Below are 23,942 nucleotides of genomic sequence, written 5' to 3' on the forward strand. Positions count from 1 at the left end.
TTACTACAACAAACAACACTAGTCACATCTGTACAACGTGATTACTACAACAACAAAACGCTAGTCATATCTGTACAACGTGGTTACTACGGCAACACAACACTAGTCACATCTGTACAACGTGGTTACTACAACAAACAACACTAGTCACATCTGTACAACGTGGTTACTACAACAAACAACACTAGTCACATCTGTACAACGTGGTTACTACGGCAACACAACACTAGTCATATCTGTACAACGTGGTTAATAGGGCAACACAACACTAGTCACATCTGTACAACGTGGTTTCTACAACAAACAACACTAGTCACATATGTACAATGTGGTTACTACAACAAACAACACTAGTCACATCTGTACAATGTGGTTACTACAATAACACTACACTAGTCATATCTGTACAGCGTGGTTACCACGGCAACACAACGCTCTGTACAACGTGGTTACTACACCAACACAACACTAGTCATATCTGTACAACGTGGTTACCACGGCAACACAACGCTAGTCATATCTGTACAACGTGGTTACCACGGCAACACAACGCTAGTCATATCTGTACAACGTGGTTACTACGGCAACACAACGCTAGTCATATCTGTACAACGTTGTTACTACAGCAACACAACACTAGTACAACGTGGTTACTACAGCCACACAACGCTAGTCACATCTGTACAACGTGGTTACTACAACACAACACTAGTCATGTCTGTACAACGTGGTTACTACGGCAATACAACACTAGTCATATCTGTACAACGTGGTTTCTACAACAAACAACACTAGTCACATCTGTACAACGTGGTTACTACAACAAACAACACTAGTCACATCTGTACAACGTGATTACTACAACAACAAAACGCTAGTCATATCTGTACAACGTGGTTACTACGGCAACACAACACTAGTCACATCTGTACAACGTGGTTACTACAACAAACAACACTAGTCACATCTGTACAACGTGGTTACTACAACAAACAACACTAGTCACATCTGTACAACGTGGTTACTACGGCAACACAACACTAGTCATATCTGTACAACGTGGTTACTACGGCAACACAACACTAGTCACATCTGTACAACGTGGTTTCTACAACAAACAACACTAGTCACATATGTACAATGTGGTTACTACAACAAACAACACTAGTCACATCTGTACAATGTGGTTACTACAATAACACAACACTAGTCATATCTGTACAGCGTGGTTACCACGGCAACACAACGCTCTGTACAACGTGGTTACTACACCAACACAACACTAGTCATATCTGTACAACGTGGTTACCACGGCAACACAACGCTAGTCATATCTGTACAACGTGGTTACTACAATAACACAACACTAGTCATATCTGTACAACGTGGTTACTACAATAACACAACACTAGTAATATCTGTACAACGTGGTTACCACGGCAACACAACACTAGTCATATCTGTATAACGTGGTTATGACTTTGGTTACCATACCGATCAATAGATATTTTATTGATGTTGTAGGAGCCGTCCTCAACCCCTACCTGATAGGTGTGACTGTGGTTACCATACCGATCAATAGATATTTTATTGATGTTGTAGGAGCCGTCCTCACCCCCTACCTGATAGGTGTGACTGTGGTTACTATACCGACTGATATACTTTTCATGTTTTACTGTAGGAGCCTTCCTCATTCCGTACCTGATATGTGTGGTAGTAGGCGGAATTCCCCTGTTTTACCTGGAGGTAGCTGTTGGCCAGTTCATGGGAACCAGTGGACTTGGAGCATGGAACATCTGTCCTCTTCTTCAGGGTTAGTGTATTAATAAAACTCTAAATTCATGCAAAGCAATACAAAGCTCAGCAGCACAGATATGTCTCAAGTTACCAGTATATGGTTTTAATATCCCCGGTTAAACATTTGCGAATACACTCTTACAAATTTACACCCCAATTGTAATGACGTCATATACACCTGAACTACCAATGAGTTGGTTTGGTTTATCACCGCTTTACGTCCTATTAAAACCACCGCGGCCCCCTGAATAAAAAGTGTTACTCTTTACAAGCAATGTTGTGTAAATGGAAACTTTTGTGATACTCTTAGAGCTATATATCTCCAGGAGAGTGAGACCTAGTCCCCTCATCTCCAGGAGGTTGAGACCTAGTCCCCTCATCTCCAGGAGGGTAAGACCTAGGCCAATCATCTCCAGGAGGGTGAGACCTAGGCCACTCATCTCTAGGAGGGTAAGACCTTGGCCAATCATCTCCAGGAGGGTGAGACCTAGGCCTCTCATCTCCAGGAGGGTGAGACCTAGTCCCCTCATCTCCAGGAGGGTGAGACCTAGTCCCCTCATCTCCAGGAGGGTGAGACCTAGTCCCCTCATCTCCAGGAGGTTGAGACCTAGTCCCCTCATCTCCAGGAGGGTAAGACCTAGGCCAATCATCTCCAGGAGGGTGAGACCTAGACCACACATCTCCAGGAGGGTGAGACCTAGGCCACACATCTCCAGGAGGGTGAGACCTAGGCCACACATCTCCAAGAGGTTGAGACCTAGTCCCCTCATCTCCAGGAGGGTGAGATCTAGTCCCCTCATCTCCAGGAGGGTGAGACCTAGGCCACTCATCTCCAGGAGGGTGAGACCTAGGCCACACATATCCAGGAGGGTGAGACCAACCTTCTACACAAAAAGTTTCATTCAACAAAAGATGCCTCGGTTTAAGTTTTAACAAAATGCCTATAGAAAACAAAACGATAATTGAATTATATACCCCTTGTTTGCTCCGCCCCTATTGACCAAAGGCCGAGACCCAACATATATACATAATGCAGTTGTGGTAACGTACAACGCACCAAAAACATCGTGCGTGCATCGTGCTTACATCGCGCGCAGGTCGTGCATACATCATTCGCACACACCCACTAGACAGTATCTGGCGCACAACAGTGCGATATGATCGTACATTATGTCCGGTTTAGTAAAGGTGGTTGGCTAATATTACGGATTGAAAATTAAACGGAAAAATTGTGTAGTTATTACTAAATTGCGATCACAGGAATCTGAAAATTGATCGGTGATTACAAAAGTAATTTTTAATTCGACAGTTTTCAAATAACACTTGACCTGCATTTATTAGTCTTACTGTAGATAGTTTCACGCCTCAGAGAGTGGTGAGTGGTGGTGCCGCGGGAACAAAATTTACCTGTATTCGGGTACATACGTGTGACAGGCCCGGATCCGTGCTTGGTCATCCGTGTAATAAACAAAACACTTGAAATTTACCTGTGTAGATATTTTTAGTTTACAAAATGATAGAAAAAAAGAGAGTAATATAGAAGTAATGGAAATAAAGTGTCCTTCCTGACAGTATGAGATTTAAAATGATTCATTGACAAATGGAGGCGCCCATTTAATGTTTACATATATAGTGTAAATATATATATATAATGAGTGTCCTTCCAGAAAGGCTCGTCACGTGTGGCTCTTTGTAAAGAAAACAGTAAATTACGAGTGTATGTACCTATTCAGGGTGTGTCTTACAGATCTACAAGTGTCCAACCTATATATTCATTGCTCAATTAGGAAATGTACTTAGCTATGTTCTTATATATCTAGATGCGATAGAACCGCACAACGTGAGCACAAATGTGCGATAGCTTATTTCGTTCAGTTTTCCTATCATGCGTATATCATGCATACATCGTGCGCACATCGTATACCATTGTACGATCCCACACCTGTAAATTTCCCTTCTAACAAGAATACTTCTGTCGTAGTAGCCAGATGCCGCAGTATTACATTAGCTCATCGGTCATATGGACTAAGTGTCTTAAAACCTAGTTTTCGCATAAATCTGCGAATTTGTTAAAAAATGGAAAATGAACACGTGGTTACTAATGATAATGATATACGTAGAAGCAGACTTCAAGACGATATAATCGAGAAAAATGGCGTTTCTTTCCAAAATTTGACGCTGTTATAGTTTTTAGTTTGTTTTTCGTCCTCGCAACAGTTTCATTAATTTGAATTCTCGTGTTTTTAGTTGTTGTACTCCATGTCAGCTTCATCAATAAGGTTCCTCACTGACTCGTTATCATGATTAAGAACTGGCTCTGTCTTTATCAATAAGGTTCCTCACTGACTCGTTATCATGATTAAGAACTGGCTCTGTCTTTATCAATAAGGTTCCTCACTGACTCGTTATCATGATTAAGAACTGGCTCTGTCTTTATCAATAAGGTTCCTCACTGACTCGTTATCATGATTAAGAACTGGCTCTGTCTTTGCAGGACTAGGCATATCTACGACAATCATTGTGTTCTTCCTCAACTGTTACTACAATGTGATTCTGTGCTGGGCCTTCTACTACATGTTCAGTTCATTTGCCCTGGAGCTGCCCTGGGCCACCTGTAACAACTGGTGGAACACCGATCGATGTTCGACCTTTAGTGGGAAGACCGACACCAACGTAACCATCAGTAACATAACCAGTAATGTCACCGTCAGTGGTCTGAAAAAGCTGGACGCAGTCACCGAATTTTGGGAGTAAGTCGTCTTGTTGTTTCTTGTCAGATTATTGAATAACTACGGTACAAATAACAGGGAAAATATCAATTTATTTTGTGCCAATACTCGGGTATTACATGAAAACTTTACGATGGACAGATGTCATGTTCATTAACACATTTATACTCGTAGGGACACTTAGGTACTCCACGGCGACGATATACCCCGTCAGACCATCCCGTATCCGTTTACCAAGCTATACTTTGATGGAACCTCCTTCTGGTACCTCTTGATGGTTTATTAACTTTATTTATTAACAGGTTTTACGTCCACTATTACGACCTTTCAGCGGACGATATCCCTTGGTGGCGTTGTAAACACGATTTTATATTCCTTCAAGACGTTATACTCCGCCATTCCTTGACAGATTTTTGTTGTGACTGACATCTTGAATTCCTTGACGGCGTTGTACCCCAACAGATAATCTATTTTACCTTTTCGGCGCTTTATTCCGACTGACAATTCTTTTGATCTTGACGGCGCTGTTCTCCGACGGACAATCTGGCATTACTTTGACGGCGGTATACTCCGACCGACAACATGGTATACCCTGATTGGGATGTATTCCGACCGACAATCTGGTACACCCTGATTGGGATGTATTCCGACCGACAATCTGGTACACCTTGATTGGGATGTATTCCGACCGACAACCTGGTACACCCTGATTGGAATGTATTCCGACCGACACCTTGATTGGGATGTATTCCGACCGACACCCTGATTGGAATGTATTCCGACCGACAATCTTGTACACCCTGATTGGGATGTATTCCGACCGACAATCTGGTACACCCTGATTGGGATGTATTCCGACCGACAATCTGGTACACCCTGATTGGGATGTATTCCGACCGACAATCTGGTACACCCTGATTGGGATGTGTTCCGACCGACAATCTGGTACACCCTGATTGGGATGTATTCCGACCGACAATCTTGTACACCCTGATTGCGATGTATTCCGACCGACAATCTGGTACACCCTGATTGGGATGTATTCCGACCGACAATCTGGTACACCCTGATTGGGATGTATTCCGACCGACAACCTGGTACACCCTGACTGGGATGTATTCGACCGACAATCTGGTACACCTTGATTGGGATGTATTCCGACCGACAATCTTGTACACCCTGATTGGGATGTATTCCGACCGACAACCTGGTACACCCTGATTGGGATGTATTCCGACCGACAATCTGGTACACCCTGATTGGGATGTATTCCGACCGACAATCTGGTACACCCTGATTGGGATGTATTCCGACCGACAATCTGGTACACCCTGATTGGGATGTATTCCGACCGACAATCTGGTACACCCTGATTGTACACCCTGATTGGGATGTATTCCGACCGACAATCTGGTACACCCTGATTGGGATGTATTCCGACCGACAATCTGGTACACCCTGATTGGGATGTATTCCGACCGACAACCTGGTACACCCTGATTGGGATGTATTCCGACCGACAATCTGGTACACCCTGATTAAGATGTATTCCGACCGACACCCTGATTGGGATGTATTCCGATCGACAACCTGGTACACCCTGATTGGGATGTATTCCGACCGACAATCTGGTACACCCTGATTGGGATGTATTCCGACCGACAACCTCGTACACCCTGATTGGGATGTATTCCGACCGACAATCTGGTACACCCTGATTGGGATGTATTCCGACCGACAATCTGGTACACCCTGATTGGGATGTGTTCCGACCTACAATCTGGTACACCTTGATTGCGATGTATTTCGACCGACAATCTGGTACACCTTGATTGGGATGTATTCCGACCGACAATCTTGTACACCCTGATTGCGATGTATTCCGACCGACAATCTGGTACACCCTGATTGCGATGTATTCCGACCGACAATCTGGTACACCCTGATTGGGATGTATTCCGACCGACAATCTGGTACACCCTGATTGGGATGTATTCCGACCGACAATCTGGTACACCCTGATTGGGATGTATTCCGACCGACAATCTGGTACACCCTGATTGGGATGTATTCCGACCGACAATCTGGTACACCCTGATTGGGATGTATTCCGACCGACAATCTGGTACACCTTGATTGGGATGTATTCCGACCGACAATCTGGTACACCCTGATTGGGATGTATTCCGACCGACAATCTGGTACACCCTGATTGGAATCCTTGGCGGCTTTGTAATCAGACGAATAATCTGGTATTCATCGACATCGATTAAATCCGGTCTATAATTTAGTATTTTTGACGACGTTGTACTCTTACGGACAATGTGAGGTCATTGTGACGGCGTTGTTCCGATAGACAGCCTTCTATTCCTTGACAGATTGTCCTGACTGACAACCTGATATTCCGGACGACGCTAACTCCGAAATCTAGTAATACTTGACGGCGCTGTACTCACGGGAAATCTGGTAATTCTTGACGGCGCTGTACTCACGGGAATTCTGGTAATTCTTGACGGCGCTGTACTCACGGGAAATCTAGTAATTCTTGACGGCGCTGTACTCACGGGAAATCTGGTAATTCTTGACGGCGCTGTACTCACGGGAAATCTGGTAATTCTTGACGGCGCTGTATTTACTTCACGGGAAATCTGGTAATTCTTGACGGCGCTGTACTCACGGGAAATCTGGTAATTCTTGACGGCGCTGTACTCACGGGAAATCTGATAATTCTTGACGGCGTTGTTTTTACTTCACGAAAAATCTGGTAATTCTTGACGGCGCTGTATTTACTTTCGGTGTTGTTTTTACTTCACGGGAAATCTGGAAATGATATTCTTCACCATGGAAGTAAGCAAATGACTTACAATTTAAAGATTTAAAGAATATTTCACTTTTTAACTAACAAAGGTTTGCGTTATGATGTTCTTGTATTTTAACATGCTTTGTCGTCAGGGACATGACTGAATTTTATGTTTTATCAGGCGGAAGGTGTTGGCCATTTCAGACGGTATAGAACACATGGGACCCGTCAAATGGGATCTGGCCCTCACATTACTGTTTGCCTGGATTGTCGTCTATTTGTGTATCTGTAAAGGGATCAGGTCTTCCGGAAAGGTACGACGCTAGTCATTTATCTATTGTTTTGTTACAGTCTAAAATCTTATATCTCGTAGGTTCCGGTATACAAATCGCATTTCTGTATTATTTATAAACTATATTTTACAACAAATGTGAAAACAAGCTTTAAGCTAGGAGTCCAGAGTACCCGGGTAAAACCCACGTAGTCGGGCAAGTGACCCATACCTTTTCACATCCGTTGTAGGAATCGAACCCGGACGTCTAGATGAAAGGCGGGTGCGCTACCACTGCGGCATCCGACCACTTTTGTATTAGATATTTATTATATGAAGAATTCATTAATCAAACACTTCAAAACGAACCAGGTAAAATAAGTTGTTCACTTATTCAGACCTAAAAGGAGAAAACCTAGTCAAACAGTAGTTTTTGTGTTTGCGACAACTATATATACCAATACATAAAACTAGAGGTATATTTCAGTGTAATGATATCAATATATCAGATATCGTAAGGTAAATTCCCCAAGTATAGCGAACACTCAGAACACAATGGTTTCAGAGCATTCCTGTATTTTCTTATTTGTAAATAAGGGTCCGACCAACTGTATTTATATACAAACCCTATAATGTCATGTTATTTTAGGTCATGTACGTCACCGCTACGTCACCATACCTGTTCATGACGGCTCTGTTGATACGAAACTCCCTGCTAGACGGTGCTATAGACGGTGTGGAGTTCTACCTGAAGCCGAACATTACCAAGCTCTCTGAGATAGAGGTGAGGTGATAACTTAACCGAACATTACCAAGCTCTCTGAGATAGAGGTTAGACGATAACTTAACCAAACATTACCAAACTCTCTGAGATAGAGGTGAGACGATAACTTAACCGAACATTACCAAGCTCTCTGAGATAGAGGTTAGACGATAACTTAACCAAACATTACCGAACTCTCTGAGATAGAGGTGAGACGATAACTTAACCAAACATTACCAAACTCTCTGAGATAGAGGTGAGGTGATAACTTAACCAAACATTACCAAGCTCTCTGAGATAGAGGTTAAACGATAACTTAACCAAACATTACCAAACTCTCTGAGATAGAGGTGAGGCGATAACTTAACCGAACATTACCAAGCTCTCTGAGATAGAGGTGAGGCGATAACTTGATATGTGATTACCAAGCTCTCTGAGATAGAGGTTAGGCGATAACTTGATATGTGATTACCAAGCTCTCTGAGATAGAGGTGAGGCGATAACTTAACCGAACATTACCAAGCTCTCTGAGATAGAGGTGAGGTGATAGCTCTCTGAGATAGAGGTGAGTTATAACTTAACCGATCATTACCAAGAGGTTAAACGATAAAGCTCTCTACCAAGCTCTCTGAGATAGAGGTGAGACGATAACTTAACCGAACATTACCGAGCTCTCTGAGATAGAGGTGAGGCGATAACTTAACCGAACATTACCAAGCTCTCTGAGATAGAGGTGAGACGATAACTTAACCGAACATTACCAAGCTCTCTGAGATAGAGGTTAGACGATAACTTAACCGAACATTACCAAGCTCTCTGAGATAGAGGTTATAACGATAGCTCTCTTAACTTAACCAAACCGAACATTACCAAGCTCTCTGAGATAGAGGTGAGACGATAACTTAACCGAACATTACCAAGCTCTCTGAGATAGAGGTTAGACGATAACTTAACCGAACATTACCAAGCTCTCTGAGATAGAGGTGAGACGATAACTTAACCGAACATTACCGAGCTCTCTGAGATAGAGGTGAGGCGATAACTTGATATATGATTACCGAGCTCTCTGAGATAGAGGTGAGGCGATAACTTGATATAACATTACCGAGCTCTCTGAGATAGAGGTGAGGTTATAACTTAACCGATCATTACCAAGCTCTCTGAGATAGAGGTTAGACGATAACTTGATATAACATTACCAAGCTCTCGATAACTTAACCAAACATTACCAAGCTCTCTGAGATAGAGGTGAGACGATAACTTGATATAACATTACCAAGCTCTCTGAGATAGAGGTGAGGCGATAACTTAACCGAACATTACCAAGCTCTCTGAGATAGAGGTGAGACGATAACTTAACCAAACATTACCAAGCTCTCTGAGATAGAGGTGAGACGATAACTTAACCAAACATTACCGAGCTCTCTGAGATAGAGGTTAAACGATAACTTAACCGAATATTACCAAACTCTCTGAGATAGAGGTTAGACGATAACTTAACCGCACATTACCAAGCTCTCTGAGATAGAGGTGACGATAACATTACCAAGCTCTCTGAGATAGAGGTTAGACGATAACTTAACCAAACATTACCAAGCTCTCTGAGATAGAGGTGAGGTTATAACTTAACCGAACATTACCAAGCTCTCTGAGATAGAGGTGAGGCGATAACTTAACCAAACATTACCAAGCTCTCTGAGATAGAGGTGAGGCGATAACTTAACCAAACATTACCAAGCTCTCTGAGATAGAGGTGAGGCGATAACTTAACCAAACATTACCAAACTCTCATTACGATAACTTAACCGAACATTAAGCTCTCTGAGATAGAGGTTAGACGATAACTTGATATAACATTACCAAGCTCTCTGAGATAGAGGTGAGACGATAACTTAACCAAACATTACCAAACTCTCTGAGATAGAGGTGAGGTTATAACTTAACCGAACATTACCAAGCTCTCTGAGATAGAGGTTAGACGATAACTTGATATAACATTACCAAGCTCTCTGAGATAGAGGTTAGACGATAACTTAACCAAACATTACCAAGCTCTCTGAGATAGAGGTTAGACGATAACTTAACCAAACATTACCAAGCTCTCTGAGATAGAGGTGAGACGATAACTTAACCAAACATTACCAAGCTCTCTGAGATAGAGGTGAGGCGATAACTTAACCAAACATTACCAAGCTCTCTGAGATAGAGGTGAGGCGATAACTTAACCAAACATTACCAAGCTCTCTGAGATAGAGGTGAGGCGATAACTTAACCAAACATTACCAAACTCTCTGAGATAGAGGTGAGGTTATAACTTAACCGAACATTACCAAGCTCTCTGAGATAGAGGTGAGGCGATAACTTAACCGAACATTACCAAGCTCTCTGAGATAGAGGTGAGGCGATAACTTAACCAAACATTACCGAGCTCTCTGAGATAGAGGTGAGGCGATAACTTGATATAACATTACCGAGCTCTCTGAGATAGAGGTGAGGCGATAACTTAACCGAACATTACCAAGCTCTCTGAGATAGAGGTGAGGCGATAACTTAACCGAACATTACCAAGCTCTCTGAGATAGAGGTGAGGCGATAACTTAACCAAACATTACCAAGCTCTCTGAGATAGAGGTTAAACGATAACTTAACCAAACATTACCAAGCTCTCTGAGATAGAGGTGAGGTTATAACTTAACATAACTTTACCAAGCTCTCTGAGATAGAGGTGAGGCGATAACTTAACCAAACATTACCAAACTCTCTGAGATAGAGGTGAGGTGATAACTTAACATAACATTACCAAGCTCTCTGAGATAGAGGTGAGGCGATAACTTGATATATGATTACCGAGCTCTCTGAGATAGAGGTGAGGCGATAACTTAACCAAACATTACCGAGCTCTCTGAGATAGAGGTGAGGCGATAACTTAACCAAACATTACCAAGCTCTCTGAGATAGAGGTGAGATGAAAACTTAACCAAACATTACCAAGCTCTCTGAGATAGAGGTGAGGTTATAACTTCCATTCCATTTTAACGCCAAGGCAGACGGGTAATATATAGAGAGTCTAACATGTTTTTATTTCAATTACGATTTACATGACTAAAACACTGGTCAATTTTTTTTCGTTTTTCCTAACTTCACACTGGATAAATGGAATAATTCATGACGAGTTTCACAAATCGTGCGTGAAATGGAAACTAAACTTATTGAAGATTCTGTGAAATACATACACACTGACACAAAAAACTTGTGCAAGTGTTTGTATTAACTTTTTTGTCATTTTTAGAGCTCATACTTAAGCCGTTGCTTAAAAAAGCAAACAATAACATTAAGGATGAGTTTTAGATTTTGTACTTATCTACACAGGTCTGATGTAATTGTTTCTGTTGATGTTGACAATCTATACACTAATATTCCCCATGATGGTGGTCAGGAGGCTGTTAATTACTTACTGAAGAAAAACAGTGTTTGATAAAGGGTACAGCGATGCGTGTTGCTAGTTGCTGGTGATGAGAGAGAGAGAAAGACGTCTGGAAAATACGTAGTTATGGGGACATTTTTCCGATTGATTAACCACGTTCTGAGGACGAAAATATCACGATTAGAGATGAACTTTAACGTCAAGGTGACCTTTTAACAATATGTAAAAAATACCCAACGTAATCAGGTTATATCTCTGTAGAGCAAGATGTCCCCATCATCCAAACATCACCAGGAGATGGATGAGTGGGATTCTCCGGTGAAAGCCTTACATGGTGATGTTTGGATGAGGGAGAGATTCTCTACCATTCAGCCCTCCGGCTGTCCGGTTAAATTGCACGTTCAAAGTGTTTGACAACAAACCACAATAGATTTATAAACACTTGAAGAAAAGTACAAGATGAAATGGAATTTCCGAAAGGTGTGCCCCCTGCGAAAGCCGCGGATGTGGCCGCTCCTCTAACAGAATGTGGCTTGAATAAGTTCGTTAAGGCTGTAATGGTAAAATGATAGTGTCCACCAAATCTTTTATGCAGCCTAAATCTAAACTGACCAGTGTTTGAGCCCTCTAGGCTGACATCAAAGTTAACAAATTAATCTTCACGTTTATACTGTCAAACCCAGCTCTGGATACAATGTTTTCAAATATCTCAACAACACAGAGACATCCCACACCACCTTATTTCCAGGTTTGGGAGAATTTGCATGGAAAACTCCCTTCATAAACCTAGAAATAAAACCAGGGCGCCGGCTAATTCAGTATTCCCTAACAAAGCTGTAGATTGGACAACATGCATTTAGTACGAGGTCGCCGACTTAACCAGTATTCCCTAACAAAGCTGTAGATTGGACAACATGCTTTTAGAACCAGGTCGTCGACTTAACCAGTATACCCTAACAAAGCTGTAGATTGGACAACATGCTTTTAGTACGAGGTCGTCGACTTAACCAGTATTCCCTAACAAAGCTGTAGATTGGACAACATGCATTTAGTACGAGGTCGCCGACTTAACCAGTATTCCCTAACAAAGCTGTAGATTGGACAACATGCTTTTAGTACGAGGTCGCCGACTTAACCAGTATTCCCTAACAAAGCTGTAGATTGGACAACATGCATTTAGTACGAGGTCGCCGACTTAACCAGTATTCCCTAACAAAGCTGTAGATTGGACAACATGCATTTAGTACGAGGTCGCCGACTTAACCAGTATTCCCTAACAAAGCTGTAGATTGGACAACATGCTTTTAGTACGAGGTCGTCGACTTAACCAGTATTCCCTAACAAAGCTGTAGATTGGACAACATGCTTTTAGTACGAGGTCGTCGACTTAACCAGTATTCCCTAACAAAGCTGTAGATTGGACAACATGCATTTAGTACGAGGTCGCCAACTTAACCAGTATTCCCTAACAAAGCTGTAGATTGGACAACATGCATTTAGTACGAGGTCGCCGACTTAACCAGTATTCCCTAACAAAGCTGTAGATTGGACAACATGCTTTTAGTACGAGGTCGCCGACTTAACCAGTATTCCCTAACAAAGCTGTAGATTGGACAACATGCTTTTAGTACGAGGTCGCCGACTTAACCAGTATTCCCTAACAAAGCTGTAGATTGGACAACATGCTTTTAGTACGAGGTTTAGTATTCCCTAACAAAGCTGTAGATTGGACAACATGCATTTAGTACCAGGTCGTCGACTTAACCAGTATTCCCTAACAAAGCTGTAGATTGGACAACATGCATTTAGTACGAGGTCGTCGACTTAACCAGTATTCCCTAACAAAGCTGTAGATTGGACAACATGCATTTAGTACGAGGTCGCCGACTTAACCAGTATTCCCTAACAAAGCTGTAGATTGGACAACATGCTTTTAGTACGAGGTCGCCGACTTAACCAGTATTCCCTAACAAAGCTGTAGATTGGACAACATGCTTTTAGTACGAGGTCGCCGACTTAACCAGTATTCCCTAACAAAGCTGTAGATTGGACAACATGCATTTAGTACCAGGTCGCCGACTTAACCAGTATTCCCTAACAAAGCTGTAGATTGGACAACATGCTTTTAGTACCAGGTCGCCGACTTAACCAGTATTCCCTAACAAAGCTGTAGATTGGACAACATGCTTTTAGTACCAGGTCGCCGACTTAACCAGTATTCCCTAACAAAGCTGTAGATTGGACAACATGCTTTTGGACGACTTAACCAGTATGCTAACAAAGCTGTAGATTGGACAACAGGTCGAGGTCGCCGACTTAACCAGTATTCCCTAACAAAGCTGTAGATTGGACAACATGCTTTTAGTACGAGGTCGTCGACTTAACCAGTATTCCCTAACAAAGCTGTAGATTGGACAACATGCATTTAGTACGAGGTCGTCGACTTAACCAGTATTCCCTAACAAAGCTGTAGATTGGACAACATGCATTTAGTACGAGGTCGTCGACTTAACCAGTATTCCCTAACAAAGCTGTAGATTGGACAACATGCTAAGGACACTAGAGAATTTCCTGTTCTCGATTTAGTTAATCATTCTGTTTACTTGAGAAATTTTCTCATTACACAATTGACCAGAGTTCATTATTGTGATTTCAGTCTTATCTTGACAATATGACCTAGTTAGTTTCTATGGCTGGCCACGTGTCAAATACATGTAAAGTTACTCAAGGTGACCTGCAAGGATCTATTTTAGGTCCTTTGATATTTCATAAAAAATTTGTGATATACTGTGTTTGCTGATATAGATATGCATGAAGGCGACTTTATTTGCTGCTGGCACATGACTATATGATAACAAAAACACACGACAATCTGATTCAAGCAATGGTCATGCATGGTGTGTTGAAAATAAGTTAATTGTAAATGCCCCCAAAAAAAAATATATATATATATATATATCAGATGTATGTGTATAGCTTCTAGACAGAGACAAGGTAAAAGAATGTTTAAATCTAGATCTTACTTCGTGTAACGAATCTCAGGGACAGGTTGTGAGAGATGAACTACTTTGTGTTGTTACTGATAATCCTTCGACATGGACAGATCATATTTCATCTATTTCGGGCAAAATAAGTTAAATAATAGGCATGTTGCGTCGTATAAGATCATATCTACACATGGAAAGAAAACTCAGATTTTTTCCAGTCATATATCTTCCCGTTTGTAACACTATGATGACAGGGCGTTCTGGGTATTTAATAGCTCCTTAAGGCGCAGAAACAAGCAACCAGGATTATTTTTAATGTACCATTCTATACGCCTTCAACAGATGTTTGAAATTTTACGATGGATGCCTATCGATAAATATTTTTAGTTTTAGAAAGCTATGTATGTATGTGAGGGACACTGATACCGCCGGGTTTTCATATCCAGTTGATATCCATTTGGTAGTGTGGGGGACACTGATACCGCCGGGTTCTCATATCCAGTTGGTATCCATTCGGTTATGTGGGGGATACTGATACCGCCGGGTTCTCATATCCAGGTGGTATCCATTTGGTTGTGTGGGGGACACTTATACTGCCGGGTTCTCATATCCAGGTGGTATCCATTTGGTTGTGTGGGGGACACTGATACCGCCGGGCTCTCATATCCAGTTGGTATCCATTTGGTTGTGTGGAGGATACTGATACTGCCGGGTTTCACTATGTACTAAGTATAAAGTTAAATGACATCTGCGTATACACCGACCTACATTTTCTTTGAGAACATTTCGTTACTCTTTGAATAATGTGTGCGAGTCGTTAATGAATATCTTTCACTCTTCTGCAACGTTTATTTTTAGCATGTTTTACCATTGTTAAATCAATTAATTATTACTTTGTAATTTCAGAAGGTAAGCCCCTTAAATAAGGCAATGATTTCTATTTCCAGGTGTGGGTCGATGCTGGTACACAGATCTTCTTTTCTTACTCCATCGCTATAGGAGCCCTGACGGCTCTAGGCAGCTACAATCTCTTCAATCACAATTCATACAGGTAACAGCTCATATAGATATATACAGGTAACAGCTCATATAGATATATACAGGTAACAGCTCATATAGATATATACAGGTAACAGCTCATATAGATATATACAGGAAACAGTTCATATAGATATATACAAGTAACTATTTACAAAGATAATACAGGTAACAGTTCATATAGATAAATACAGGTAACAGCTCATATAGATATATACAGGTAACAGCTCATATAGATATATACAGGTAACAGCTCATATAGATATATACAAGTAACAGCTCATATAGATAATACAGGAAACAGTTCATATAGATAGATACAAGTAACTATTTACAAAGATAAATACAGGTAACAGTTCATATAGATAAATACAGGTAACCAGCTCATATAGATATATACAGGTAACAGGTAACAGCTCATATAGATAGATACAAGTAACTATTTACAAAGATAAATACAGGTAACAGTTCATATAGATAAATACAGGAAACAGTTCATATAGATAGATACAAGTAACTATTTACAAAGATATATACAGGTAACAGCTCATATAGATAATTACAGGTAACAGCTCATATAGATATATACAGGTAACAGCTCATATAGATATATACAGGTAACAGCTCATATAGATATATACAGTTAACAGCTCATATAGATAATTACAGGTAACAGCTCATATAGATAGATACAAGTAACTATTTACAAAGATAAATACAGGTAACAGTTCATATAGATAAATACAGGTAACAGCTCATATAGATATATACAGGTAACAGCTCATATAGATATATACAGGTAACAGCTCATATAGATATATACAGGTAACAGGTAACAGGAAACAGTTCATATAGATAGATACAAGTAACTATTTACAAAGATAAATACAGGTAACAGTTCATATAGATAAATACAGGTAACAGCTCATATAGATATATACAGGTAACAGCTCATATAGATATATACAGGTAACAGCTCATATAGATATATAAAGTAACAGCTCATATAGATAATTACAGGAAACAGTTCATATAATAGATACAAGTAACTATTTACAAAGATAAATACAGGTAACAGTTTATATAGATAAATACAGGTAACCAGCTCATATAGATATATACAGGTAACAGCTCATATAGATAATTACAGGAAACAGTTCATATAGATAGATACAAGTAACTATTTACAAAGATAAATACAGGTAACAGTTCATATAGATAAATACAGGAAACAGTTCATATAGATAGATACAAGTAACTATTTACAAAGATATATACAGGTAACAGCTCATATAGATAATTACAGGTAACAGCTCATATAGATATATACAGGTAACAGCTCATATAGATATATACAGGTAACAGCTCATATAGATAGATACAAGTAACTATTTACAAAGATAAATACAGGTAACAGTTCATATAGATAAATACAGGAAACAGTTCATATAGATAGATACAAGTAACTATTTACAAAGATATATACAGGTAACAGCTCATATAGATAATTACAGGTAACAGCTCATATAGATATATACAGGTAACAGCTCATATAGATATATACAGGTAACAGCTCATATAGATATATACAGTTAACAGCTCATATAGATAATTACAGGTAACAGCTCATATAGATATATACAGGTAACAGCTCATATAGATATATACAGGTAACATCATATAGATATATACAGGTAACAGCTCATATAGATATATACAGGTAACAGCTCATATAGATATATACAGGTAACAGCTCATATAGATAATTACAGGAAACAGTTCATATAGATAGATACAAGTAACTATTTACAAAGATAAATACAGGTAACAGTTCATATAGATAAATACAGGAAACAGTTCATATAGATATATACAGGTAACAGCTCATATAGATAATTACAGGAAACAGTTCATATAGATAGATACAGGTAACTATTTACAAAGATAAATACAGGTAACAGCTCATATAGATAATTACAGGAAACAGTTCATATAGATAGATACAGGTAACTATTTACAAAGATATATACAGGTAACAGCTCATATAGATAATTACAGGTAACAGCTCATATAGATATATACAGGTAACAGCTCATATAGATATATACAGGTAACAGCTCATATAGATAATTACAGGAAACAGTTCATATAGATAGATACAAGTAACTATTTACAAAGATAAATACAGGTAACAGTTCATATAGATAAATACAGGTAACAGCTCATATAGATATATACAGGTAACAGCTCATATAGATATATACAGGTAACAGCTCATATAGATAATTACAGGAAACAGTTCATATAGATAGATACAAGTAACTATTTACAAAGATAAATACAGGTAACAGTTCATATAGATAAATATAGATAAATACAGGTAACAGCTCATATAGATAAATACAGGTAACAGCTCATATAGATATATACAGGTAACAGCTCATATAGATATATACAGGTAACAGTTCATATAGATAAATACAGGTAACAGCTCATATAGATAAATACAGGTAACTGTTCATATAGATAAATACAGGTAACAGCTCATATAGATAAATACGGGTAATAGCTCATATAGATAAATACGGGTAATAGCTCATATAGATAAATACAGGTAACAGATCATATAGATAAATACAGGTAGCAGATCATATAGATAAATACAGGTAATATCTTATACAAATAATAACGCATACAGGTAATAATTCATCCAAGTGATGTCCTATACAGCTGACAACTCATACAGGTAACAACTCATACAGGTAACAACTCATTCAGGTAATAATTCATACCAGTGATGACGTATACAGGTAACAATTCATATTAGCGATAACTTATGAAGGTAATACAAATGTAGCATACACCAGAAATAACTCAAACAGGTAACAACTCATACAGGTAACAACTCATACAGGTAACAACTCATGCAGGTAATAATTCATTGATTAACTTACTCCAAAACAACTCGTACAGGTAACATATAAAAATTATTTTATATAATACTGACGAATGTCCGTGTGGTAATGCTGGTCACTGTCTGGTTTCCTCTTTACAGGGACGCTATAATATTTGCTTTAGCAAATAGTGGGACAAGTATCTTTGCTGGTTTCCTCATCTTTACCATATTAGGGCATATGGCCTTTCTACAGGAAACAACGGTTGACAAGGTAGCAGCCTCGGGTATGTTGATGTAGATGAAAGGAACACGAAAATACGTTAAGTTTCCTGTATGGTGATGTATTTAAAAGAAATAATTGTATATTAAGACGTACTGTCACTGCTTGGTGTCTAATCATTTTAGCAATCTATAGTTCATCCTAAGTGACTTGTAACCTGAAGTGATAACCCCCTCTGCAGCAATTTTTCACAGACGTACCAACATGTTGTCGTTCTTCGAAGCTGTTTCTATATCATGCTCCTGTATTCCAGATAAACTACATTATTTCTGATATGTTAAGTTTTACATTGTAATATTTCTGATATGTTAATTTTACATTGTAATATTTCTGATATGTTAAGTTTTACATTGTAATATTTCTGATATGTTAAGTATTACATTGTAATATTTCTGATATGTTAAGTTTTACATTGAAATATTTCTGATATGTTAATTTTTACATTGTAATATTTCTGATATGTTAAGTTTTACATTGTAATATTTCTGATATGTTAATTTTACATTGTAATATTTCTGATATGTTAAGTTTTACATTGTAATATTTCTGATATGTTAAGTATTACATTGTAATATTTCTGATATGTTAAGTTTTACATTGAAATATTTCTGATATGTTAATTTTTACATTGTAATATTTCTGATATGTTAAGTATTACATTGTAATATTTCTGATATGTTAAGTTTTACATTGTAATATTTCTGATATGTTAAGTATTACATTGTAATATTTCTGATATGTTAAGTATTACATTGTAATATTTCTGATATGTTAAGTTTTCCATTGTAATATTTCTGATATGTTAAGTATTACATTGTAATATTTCTGATTTTTATTTATTTTTTATTTCGGACATTTTTTGGGATATTTCCGTTAATTTAAAATTGACACTGTGATAATACTGATATGCTAGCTTAGACATTGTAATATTTGTGATATTTTAAATTTGACATCTTGGTTTATCTAATACTTTATACTTTATATACTGATATTTTCAATGTTTTTTGACATAGTTGGTGATAGTTATCGTTTGATGTGGCCATTTTCGGTGTTGTTTGTAGGTCCAGGTCTAGCTTTTATAGCCTACCCCAAGGCCGTATCACTTATGCCTGGAGCGCCAGTTTGGTCCGTTCTTTTCTTCCTGATGGTGATCCTCCTTGGTCTCGACAGCCAGGTGCGTATCCTTCATTGTTGTTATGTTGATGTCAAGGTTTATGTACGATAGAATTTCATTTAAATTTAAGACCAAGATATTCGTATGCAAATTATGACGTAATTCACAGATTATATCAATTTTCTTAGCCGTAGTCCTAGTGGTAACAAGACACCTCATAGAGCTTTATTCATATGAGAAAAATTAATCATGTAGAATAGGAAGAGGGCAGGCGGGTACCGATACGCAATGACACAGTGTACTTAGCTGTAAAACGTCTTACATAGAGCCAACTAAACAGCAGTAAATATTGACTAAAAAGAGTTAACCAGACCGGGAGTAAAACATCTCAGCTATATTTCCCAGACAAACTTGAGTAAACCTTCACATTTTTTGGGAAAATCAACAGATGAAAACCAGATCTTCCATGTTTACAAAAGGAAGAGAACATCGAATCAAGAGAACAAGAGAAGAACATGTCCAGGTTCGAGATTAAACTATAGGATGAATATTACCAGGATGTTAACGTACCAAACTAAACAGTGACGTCCCATGGGTAGCTAAATCGTGAGCAAACATCTGTCAAATGTGCTGGAATCAAGTGAATCACTAAACACTGATTATCTGCGGGTAACATTACAAGGGTGAAACATCTCCCCATCTTCCTGAGTCAATCTAAACACTAAACACTGACTCTACACGGGTAACATTACAAGGGTGAAACATCTCCCCATCTTCCTGAGTCAATCTAATCACTTAACACTGACTCTACACGGGTAACATTACAAGGGTGAAACATCTCCCCATCTTCCTGAGTCAATCTAATCACTTAACACTGACTCTACACGGGTAACATTACAAGGGTGAAACATCTCCCCATCTTCCTGAGTCAATCTAATCACTTAACACTGACTCTACACGGGTAACATTACAAGGGTGAAACATCTCCCCATCTTCCTGAGTCAATCTAATCACTTAACACTGACTCTACACGGGTAACATTACAAGGGTGAAACATCTCCCCATCTTCCTGAGTCAATCTAATCACTTAACACTGACTCTACACGGGTAACATTACAAGGGTGAAACATCTCCCCATCTTCCTGAGTCAATCTAAACACTAAACACTGACTCTACACGGGTAACATTACAAGGGTGAAACATCTCCCCATCTTCCTGAGTCAATCTAATCACTTAACACTGACTCTACACGGGTAACATTACAAGGGTGAAACATCTCCCCATCTTCCTGAGTCAATCTAATCACTTAACACTGACTCTACACGGGTAACATTACAAGGGTGAAACATCTCCCCATCTTCCTGAGTCAATCTAAACACTAAACACTGACTCTACACGGGTAACATTACAAGGGTGAAACATCTCCCCATCTTCCTGAGTCAATCTAAACACTAAACACTGACTCTACACGGGTAACATTACAAGGGTGAAACATCTCCCCATCTTCCTGAGTCAATCTAAACACTAAACACTGACTCTACACGGGTAACATTACAAGGGTGAAACATCTCCCCATCTTCCTGAGTCAATCTAAACACTAAACACTGATTCTACATGGGTAACATTACAAGGGTGAAACATCTCCCCATCTTCCTGAGTCACACTATTAGGAAGTAAACATTGACTCTGTGGGGGAACTTTTCAGGATTGAAACAAACATGACAAAAGTAGACATTGACATTACAGAGAGGGCATAAATACATGTAGATCGTCTTATCATTGTTTCTGAGTGAACTAAATAGGAGTAACTTTTTAAAGATATATGAAATACAAGAGTGAAGTCAAACAAAAAGAAAGCAATTCTGACACACTGTTGATCAATTTCATTCAAGCGTGTCGTGTATGATTGCATCAAACACAAAGTCACAGTCTCAATGGCGCTGCAAATTCACAATGCTTCAGTGGAATAAACAACACTCTCCAGACTGAGTGTATCCTCAATTGGCCTCAATAAGAGCACGGCATCGGTTTAACATGCTTCGAAGTAGGCGCTGTGTAGCCATTTGTGGAATTCGTGACCAAACTTGTCAAATAGCATCAACAAACTCCTGTCGGTTGACAGGAAGCGGCAGACGATCCACTCATGCTTGATCGGGTCAAGATCGGATGAAAGACTAGGTCAGTGCATACACTCGCTCGTTTCTGCATGAAAGTACTTATTCACAAGTCCATGTGGTCAAAGCATTGTCGATTTTGCCGAAAGCACTGGCAAAGGGTCTTAAATTGGATGAAGAATTTCATTCCGAAACCGTAAACCTGTGTAGCTACCACCTCCAATCACGTAAAAGTTAGTCCGACCACCAAAACTGATCCCTGACCAAACCAATACCGAGCTCCCACCGAAACGGTCAAGCAGTCAGCATATCTCTCACCCACCTCACGTCAAACGCACCTCCTTCGATCGTGAAAATCCACGCAAATCCTGCAATCATCAGCAAAAAAAGAAGTGGCGTCAAAATTCACGTGAACAGCTGCCCAATGCTGCCGAGCCATACAATGACGGCTTGTGAGTCGAAGGTGTACAGCGGTCGAGGGCGTACAGCGGGTGAAGTCTATTCCTCATTGTCTGTGCTGATTTTTTTCCCAGTTGCTTGATAGACGTCGTTAGACAATTTAGTGGAGCTTGCAAACCAATCTCGCCTTTTAGGAGTGCTAAAATAACAATTTTGACGGACTGTCGTATACCGTAGTCTACCCGATTGAGGTCTCTCGGTAACGTTTTTGGCCATCTGTAATCAAATCGAACGACACTGTGACACATTGATGTGTGCAGCCACAGTTCGTTGTGATTATCCTGCTTGCAGCATCCCGACTGCTCGACCAGTATCTGCCGCTGTCATGTGACGTCTCATGCTAACAAATGTTCAAAGTAGGATGCAAAATGACAGGACATTCCGAAGAAACACAGAACTCGTTGATTCATTTGACGTCAAGTCGTCCACACAGATATCCAATAAAACTACCATGGACAGTTTGGTTTTAAGCCTTTGTTACATGATGTCTTCCCGCACGCTTACTGTAGGTAGTACGGGCAAATCGTTACCGAAAAGTTATTGTACATAAATTGGCGATAAAACAGGGGTCAGAGATGTTAAGCTAAATTATTTTAATGACAGAAAATCACATATATTTAAGATCCTTAACATTCTACGACAAGTATATATCATCTGATGTTCCGCCGTAAAGTAGATGCGATTCTCCTAATGTGTTCTTAAAAGAAAAATGATATATGTTTTTGTGTCAACAGTTTGTTGGGGTAGAAGGCGTGGTGACTGCTATAGTTGACCAGTGGCCGAACTATCTGAGGAAAGGATACAGGAAGGAGGTTTTCATTGGCTGCGTGTGCGCTGTTTCCTATCTGGTCGGGCTCTCCATGGTGACAGAGGTAGGTATCCATGTTTAGTGTCGCTATACACAGGTATACTGAAGTACATATGTTATGTATAATCTTCCAAGGTTCTCGATGGTCTCACAGTAATAACGTTTCACGATTGCCGGTCTCGAAGTGTTGACGTTTTGACGATTGTTGGGATCGTAGTGATGATGTTTGATGTCCAGTGGTCTCGAAGTGTTGATGTTTTGATGTCTAGTGGTCTCGAAGTGTTGACGCTTTGATGTCTAGTGGTCTCGAAGTGTTGACGCTTTGACAATAGACGGTCTGTCAGTGATGACGTTTTGATGTCCAGTGGTCTCGAAGTGTTGGCGCTTTGGCGCTTTGACAAGTGTTGGCGCTTTAGACGGTCTGTCAGTGATGACGTTTTGTTTTGATGTCGAAGTGTTGGC

General features: G+C 39.5%; 1 protein-coding gene across 1 annotated transcript in view; it reads left to right on the plus strand.

Annotated features, from left to right (window-relative positions):
- The window catches only part of LOC132543159 (sodium- and chloride-dependent taurine transporter-like), a 34,442-nt gene that overhangs the window by 1,956 nt on the left and 8,544 nt on the right, over positions 1 to 23,942 (plus strand). Inside the window, exons 2-9 of the mRNA XM_060206629.1 lie at positions 1,682 to 1,813; positions 4,292 to 4,547; positions 7,508 to 7,640; positions 8,247 to 8,381; positions 15,719 to 15,822; positions 18,865 to 18,989; positions 20,047 to 20,159; positions 23,407 to 23,544. Of these exons, the coding sequence (XP_060062612.1) occupies positions 1,682 to 1,813; positions 4,292 to 4,547; positions 7,508 to 7,640; positions 8,247 to 8,381; positions 15,719 to 15,822; positions 18,865 to 18,989; positions 20,047 to 20,159; positions 23,407 to 23,544 (1,136 nt within the window). The remainder of the gene's footprint in view (positions 1 to 1,681; positions 1,814 to 4,291; positions 4,548 to 7,507; positions 7,641 to 8,246; positions 8,382 to 15,718; positions 15,823 to 18,864; positions 18,990 to 20,046; positions 20,160 to 23,406; positions 23,545 to 23,942) is intronic.

Source organism: Ylistrum balloti, unplaced genomic scaffold (assembly GCF_031769215.1).
Source record: "Ylistrum balloti isolate Yb309-2 unplaced genomic scaffold, AGI_CSIRO_Ybal_v1 Utg369742, whole genome shotgun sequence".
NCBI lineage: Eukaryota > Metazoa > Mollusca > Bivalvia > Pectinida > Pectinidae > Ylistrum > Ylistrum balloti.